The sequence below is a fragment of the Gracilinanus agilis genome, chromosome 2 (assembly GCF_016433145.1).
Source record: "Gracilinanus agilis isolate LMUSP501 chromosome 2, AgileGrace, whole genome shotgun sequence".
Taxonomy (NCBI): domain Eukaryota; kingdom Metazoa; phylum Chordata; class Mammalia; order Didelphimorphia; family Didelphidae; genus Gracilinanus; species Gracilinanus agilis.
Window position 1 is genome coordinate 383,693,958 of NC_058131.1, and position 7,435 is coordinate 383,701,392.

The window sequence follows — 7,435 nt, forward strand, 5'->3', positions numbered from 1 at the left end:
AATATGGGGAGGGAAGGAGAGGGGAAGGGAGGGGAGGGGAGGGAAGAAAGGGGAAGAAGAAGGGGAAGAATGAAGGAAAAAAGGAAGGAAGAAAAGGGGTGGAGAGAGGGAAGAAAAAAATAGGCTTTCTACTAAGACCACAGAAGAGCAGCTGGTAGAATAAGACTCAGCCAAGCAGGCATCCTTCTACCATCTGCCCCCAGAGTTCATATCAGAAAACGGAACCGATGATGAGAGATGCTTTTTTCCACTCAATAGCACTTACCACTTCCCCTCCCCCAATTACTCCCACCCCTTTACTCCCCTAGCAGGGTAGATGCTGACCACGTCTAAGCTGGGATTGCTGGGAGGAGGCTCTGGACTTTCCATGTGTATAAAAAAGGAAGAAGTGCTTCTGCAGGGCTAGCTGCCTGGGCTAATTGTTTTGCTTCACTGCATAGATGGATGAGAGGACACTTATTTTCATTGAATGACTTGTTCTGATTTCTGACACTGAAGGTTCCCAAGGATCCTCCATTTCCTTTGATTATTTAGATCATAGTCTTGCTGGGCCTTTGGCTAATACTCAACCGAGCACTTTGTCATTGTATCCATCTCTAGTTGTTTTGGATGGCAGTCTTGTCTCCCTTATTATCATTGTAAGCTAGGCAGGCCAACCCTAAGGATATAGGATAGAGAACTAAAAGGAATCTTAGATATCATGTAACCCAACTCCCTGATTTTATACATGAGTAAACTGAGGTCAAGAGAAATTAAGCAACTTGTCCAAAGTCACTCAGAAGCAGAGCTACTGGGATTCAATCCATGCCTTTTGTCTTATACTTCCCTAACATCTGCACAAGAGAAACAAGGTAGAGGACCAGAAGAAGACCAGTTTTACAGTCAGGAATAGTTAGTAGTCCCAAACAAGCAATAAAGAAAGCTTTGATAAATGAAATAGATCAACAATAAAATAGACCTCAATTTTATCTATGGTGCCCTCCCCCCACTTCATCATAATAAATAAGTGAAAAATCCATGATCCCAAAGCACAATACAAATCCATGGCCCTGTAGAAAAATGAAATTAATTGCATACTTCCTGGGGAATGGAGAAAAGGGAAAGGAATAAACATTTATTCAATGCCAGGCAGCAGGTAGGTGGTGCAGTTGATAGAATGTCAGGCCTAGAGTCAGGAATTCTCATTTTTGTGAATTCAAATCTGATATCAGATTTGAATATCTAATATCACATATTAGCTGTGTGACCTGGGGCAAGTCACTTAACCCTATTTGCCTCATTCTCCTCATTGGTAAAATGAGGTGGAGAAAGAAATGACAAATTACTAGTATCTTTGTTAAGAAAAACCCCACCTGATCATGATGAATAACCCTCTTGATCACTCCCTGGAGTCTTTTTGCTAGTATTCTATTTAAGATTTTTGCATCTATGTTCATTAAGGAGATTGGTCTGTAATTTTCTTTCTCTGTTTTTGATTTCCCTGGCTTTGGAATCAGTACCATATTTGTGTCATAAAAGGAGTTTGGTAAGACTCCTTCTTTGCTTATTATATCAAATAATTTGTATAGTATTGGGATTGTTCTTTGAATGTTTGATAGAATTCACTTGTGAATCCATCAGGCCCTGGAGATTTTTTCTTAGGGAGTTCTTTAATGGCCTGTTCAATTTCTTTTTCTGATATTGGATTATTTAAGTATTCTATTTCTTCTGCTGTTGATCTAGGCAATTTATATTTTTGCAAATATTCATCCATATCACCTAGATTACTAAATTTATTGCTATATAATTGGGCAAAATAGTTTTTAATGATTGCCTTAACTTCCTCTTCATTAGAGGTGAGGTCTCCTTTTTCATCTTTGATACTATTAATTTGGTTTTCTTCTTTCCTTTTTTTTAATTAGATTAACCAGTACTTTGTCTATTTTATCTGTTTTTTCAAAATACCAGCTTCTACTCTTATTTATTAATTCAATAGTTCTTTTACTTTCAATTTTATTAATTTCTCCTTTGATTTTTAGTATTTCTAATTTAGTTTTCATCTGAGGATTTTTAATTTGTTCATTTTCTAGTTTTTTAACTTGCATGCCCAATTCATTAACCTCTGCCCTCCCTAATTTGTTAATATATGCACTCAGTGATATCAATTTTCCCCTTAGAACTGCTTTGGCTGCATCCCATAAGTTTAGGTAAGATGTCTCATCATTGTCATTGTCTTCAATGAAATTATTAATTTTGTTTCTGTGATTTGTTCTTTCATATTTATAGCTGCACTCTTTGTGGTGGCAAAAAACTGGAAAGCAAGGGTATGCCCTTCAATTGGGGAATGGCTGAACAAATTTTGGTATATGTTGGTGATGGAATACTATTGTGCTCAAAGGAATAATAAACTGGAGGAATTCCATGTGAACTGGAAAGGCCTCCAGGAATTGATGCAGAGTGAAAGGAGCAGAGCCAGAAGAACATTGTACACAGAGATTGATATACTATGGTTGCTACCCAAGACAATTCTGAGGGATTTATGGAAAGGAACACTACCCACATTCAGAGGAAGAACTACAGGAGTAGAAACACAGAAGAAAAGCAATTGCTTGGACACTTGGGTTGATGAGAACATGATTGGGGATGTAGACCTGGAAAGACCACACCCATGTAACTATCAATAATGTGTAAATAAGTCTTGACTGACCACACATAATAAAACCAGTGGAAATGAGAATTAGCTACAGCGGAGGAGGCCGGGGGGGGGGGGTGGGGGGTTGAGGGGGTGAAGGGGAAAGTAAAAACATGATTTATGTAACCATGGAAAATTTTTCTAAAAATAAAAAATTATTAAAAAAAAAAAAGAAAGAAAAACCCCAAATGAGGTTGTAAAGAGTCAAACAGGACTGAAAAATGACTGAACAACAACAAATGTATCAGGGACTGAATTGAGCCCTTTAATCACATTATCTCATTTGATCACTACAACCCAGTGAGGTAGGTGCCATTATGATCTCCATTTACAGTGGATGAAATTGAGGCAGAGAGTGGTTAAATGACTTGTCCTGGATCACACAGGTGGTAAAGGTCTGAGGTCATATTTGGACTCTCATCTTTCTGATTTCAGGTCCACTATTTACTCTAACTGCTTTGTCTACTGCCTTTGGATTGATATACAAAGAGTAAAGGCAATGGGCATTGGGGAGAAAACTCATCTGGAGGGTACTTAAATGGTTAGGTACCTTCACACCATGCATATGAATATTTGGATCCACTTGGAAAGTTTCAGGCCACTGGCTTTGGCCTCTGCCTCTATGACACTCCCCTAAATCATCCCGTAAAGCGTCATCAGGGTTGAGGTTGACCTTGGGGGTCTCAAAGGCTATACCCAGAGAGCACGAGGTATGCCAGAAGCCATAAACTAGAAAAGAATCAAAAGCTGAAAAAAAACAGCCCATCTGTCAGTCATATGAGGACCTGCCTGACTAAGGGCAGAGAAAGTTCATCATCAAGAGATGGTCTCTTTGGGAACTCAGTAATTCATGGAGATGAAGATGCAGAGACTGTGATCTGTATCTGGGATGAGAAGCCCCGCAACAGTGAAATTATGGATTTTTAAAAGTATTTAAGCCTTTCCTAACTCTTTTTTTTTTAGTTGGAAGACCATATAAAATGGCAAATTTTGTTTTGTTTTTTGCTATGTTGTTTAGTTTTGATCAATTCCCCCATTCCCCCCCTCCACCCCCATTCTTTGCTTCTTAGCTTTAAGAGAGGATTCTCTGAGAGGGACGGGAGCAGAGGCACATTGGAAAATAGAGGTGATATAAAACAAAACAGCAATAAAACTTTATTTTTAAAATAAGTCATGGTCTCAGATGCCTTGAGGAGACTGATTGGCGCTGAGGACATTACTGGGGAAATGGATAATTGCATACTTTCCCCTCTCAGATGGCATGCTGTCTTCTCTCCAACTTTGAACATATACACGTGTCCATATGCCTGTGTGCTTGCCGGTCCGTCTTCAGAGACTTACCATGCTGGAGTGCACTGTGGCCTGCTCAATGTATCTTGCGATGCCCGTAACAAATGCATTCCGGTCCTCAAAGTTTGTGTCAAAGTTAGCCTGTGGGAATTCAAAGATTAGGAGTCATTGCCAGGTGGGAAGAGAACAGTTCTGGAGGCAGTTTGGCATGTAGGGATCTCACAAACCATAAAGAGTTCGAGATACTCAGTAGAACAGGTCATTGGGGTATGTCTGACCTTTACAAAGCAGACCAAAGGAAGTGCTGGAACGCTAGATCACCTGGCAAAATCCTCCAGCACCCGGACTAATGACATTCTCCCCAACCAGAAAAATACCTCCCCCAAACCAAAGCCAGGGGCAAGAAGGAAAAAAAATGCCCAGATTCCCAAAGGGTAGAACTTTTCTCTATGCCTTTCTCATTTCCCCCAACCTCAGGATGGATCAGCCAATCAACCAATAAGCATTTTTAATCACATACTACATACCAGGAATTGTGCTAGGTGCAAGAGAAACAAAGACAAAATTTTAAAAGTCTCTGCCTTCAAGGAGCTTATATTTTATTGGGTCAGGCTAGGTATAGTAGTCAAATCTCTATCATAATGATCATAATAGCTAGCAATAATGCAGCACTTTAAAGTTTGCAAAGCATCTCCCACATTTTTTTTTCATTTTATTCTCACAATAACTTGAGGGATAGGTACTATTATTATCCCCATTTTACAGATGAGGAAACTGAGGCTTAGTAGGGTTAAATGACTTGCCAGAGTTTACATAGCTAGTAAGTGTCTCAGGCACGATTAGTACTCATTTACTGAGCTATCTAGTTCCAATAAGGGTTACTCAACATCACTGAATATGATCTAGGACAAAAAAACTCTTCCAAAGTCTTCCTTCCAATGTCTCCATCATGGCACGAGGTCCTGACTCTAGGTGACCCAATAGTTGGCATACATTCTATATGTACTTATAGGTTGACAAGCATCTCTTCCACTAGAATATAAGCTTTTGGAGGGCAGGGATTGTTTGTCTTTGTTTGCTATGCAGAGTAAGCTTTAATAAATAAATTTAATTTAATAAAATGCTTTATTGATTGATCCTGAAGTATTGAAATTTTGGAAATAAGAGTATCAACAATCTGCTAGTTCCTAGAATTATTTATCAGCCCACTAGGAGGTACCAAGATAGAAAAATAAATGAACCAGTCTGGTATAAAGCCTAACTCGCCCAGAGTGACTGGGCCACTGGCTATTTGCAAGGCTAATTGGATCTGCATCGGAAGGCTCTGCTCCGCAACAGCACTTGCTGCCTTGGGAGAGCCGATCAATATTTATTACAAACATTCTCTTTGCACTTAAGTTAAAACAAACAACCATTACCCAGGCTCCCCAAGCCATTATCTGCTTTAGGGAGCTAAGGGCTTTTCACATATATGAAGGAAATGTAATTACCCAGGCAGGCTCCAGGGGTTTTTAAATTGCAATATTTAATTCATGAGGTCAGTCCTGCTAAAAGTGAGGCCAGTTCAGCAGCTGGGGGTCACAGTGGATCAGGAGAGGGGGGAAGGTGCGTACACACACACACACACACACACACACACACCTCAGTCTATTTCTCCCAGAAGAGCTGAGTCTAAGGATGAGAGAGGTGGACAGTTGCCTAGGGTGCCATATGCAGGATGGTACAACAAGGCACACTTTCTAAACAACTTTTTATAAATGCATAAAGCTTTTATGTCAGAGAATTCTATTCTCCACAGTCCACGGGGACTTATTTTGTTCTAAGGCACATTGAGTACATTATTGCCAAAGCTCAAAACCTCTGATGTTAACCTGCAGTGAGGCTGAATTCTTAAACTTTGACCAAAGAGTTTTACTCTGACCTTTCCCTCCTCCCTAGCCTGCACCTGGGATGGACCTGCTAACTCATCTTTTTTTGCCTCCCTTTTGCTGGCCTGGGACTCCATATTCCCCTTCAACCTCCCATGGGCTTGTGCATTGATCTTATCAGGGAATGCTCAGCTCTCAATGCTCTGGGTCTAGATCTGCAGGCAACTTACTTGGTACATGATGGAAGATGGTGGAGGTTCGATGCATGGCTGCTGGTCGGGGAGGGGCAGCTCCTCCAACAGGTCCACATTGGACAGGGCATCTTCCAGGGTGACGTGAGTCGTCATGGTTGTAGCTTTTCAGTTCTGTCCTAGTTAAAGCGGGAAGGAAGAGGACAGCATGTTTGGCAACTTAAGAGGTTACCCAAAATTCCTTTCCATCTCCACCCCAAGCCAATACACTGTAGCCAAGCTGAGGAAAGGGAACTTGCTTTGCAATCAATTCCTATAATTAGTGGTTCCTTAATAGAAACTCCTACAGGGATGGCCCTGGCTTAGTGACCAAGAGAAGTGATTTTATACCATATGTTGAATAGGAACAAGGGACCTATATAGGCACTTCCATTCTGAATACATATCCTAGGTTCTTAGTTCTTAAAACTTTTTTGTGTCACTGATCCCTCTGGCACTCTGATGAAGTCTATAGACCCCTCCCCAGAATAATGTTTAAAAATTCATAAATATGCATATACAGGATTGCAAAGGAAATCTACTATATAGAAAAAGTTATTTTAAAAGTTTTTAAATTCGTGAACCCCAGGTTAAGAATGTCTATTCTAGAATATTGAACTTTAGAATTAGAAGGGAATTTAGGAATTCTTTATTAAAATCACAAGATCCAATGATTTGGAAAGGACCTCAGAGATTATCTAGTTCAATCTTCCTCATTTTACAGACAATAATAGTAATAACAATTCACATTTGCCCAGTACTTAAAGGATTACAAAATGCTTTTGTTACAAAAGTTCTATGAGACAGCTAATACAGGTATCTGCCTCACTATTTTATAGGTGGAGAAATTAAGACTCAACAATTAGTTGTCAATATTGAGATTTAAACTCTGATCATTTGGCTAGAAATCTACTGTTTTTTCTGGTCCATTATATATGTAGAAAAACTGAGGCAACAGAGAGGTAAAGTCATTTCTCCAAGGTCACACATCACCTGTTTGACCTAAAAGGATGCTGAGTACCAGAGAAGTTAAGTGGGTTATTTGTAGCCACCCAGCAAGAAAGCATTGGAGCTCTAGCTTCACATTCAGTCCTTCTGACACCTTGTGCAGATATCTCAAATATGACATACTTTCTAAGGCTGTACAGACATTAGGCTTGGGCTAAAAGAAATGAAATCCTGAAAAGCTGGAAAGACTTGTATGAACTGATCTAGAGTGAAATAAGCAGAACCAGGAAGATGGTTTATACAATAACATTTTAAAGACAATTATGTAAACTTAAGATCAACATAATGACCAAAGATGATTTCAGAGGCATTGTTATAAAACATGATTGAGAATCAGGTCCAGAGATAGGAGGTCATATTTTTTGGAC

At 39.6% G+C, this 7,435-nt stretch overlaps 1 protein-coding gene across 6 annotated transcripts in view; it reads right to left on the reverse strand.

The window, feature by feature from the left end:
• CYFIP2 (cytoplasmic FMR1 interacting protein 2) overlaps nucleotides 1-6,176 on the reverse strand; it is a 109,816-nt gene extending 103,640 nt beyond the window's left edge. For 5 of the 6 annotated variants that reach the window (XM_044664469.1, XM_044664470.1, XM_044664468.1 and 2 more), the window contains exons 1-2: nucleotides 6,060-6,176; nucleotides 4,013-4,102 (exon numbers count right to left, since the gene is read on the reverse strand). In XM_044664469.1, coding sequence (XP_044520404.1) covers nucleotides 4,013-4,102; nucleotides 6,060-6,176 — 207 coding nt within the window. The remainder of the gene's footprint in view (nucleotides 1-4,012; nucleotides 4,103-6,059) is intronic. The other variant, XM_044664471.1, reaches the window with a different exon arrangement.
• Nucleotides 6,177-7,435: the final 1,259 nt, after the last annotated feature.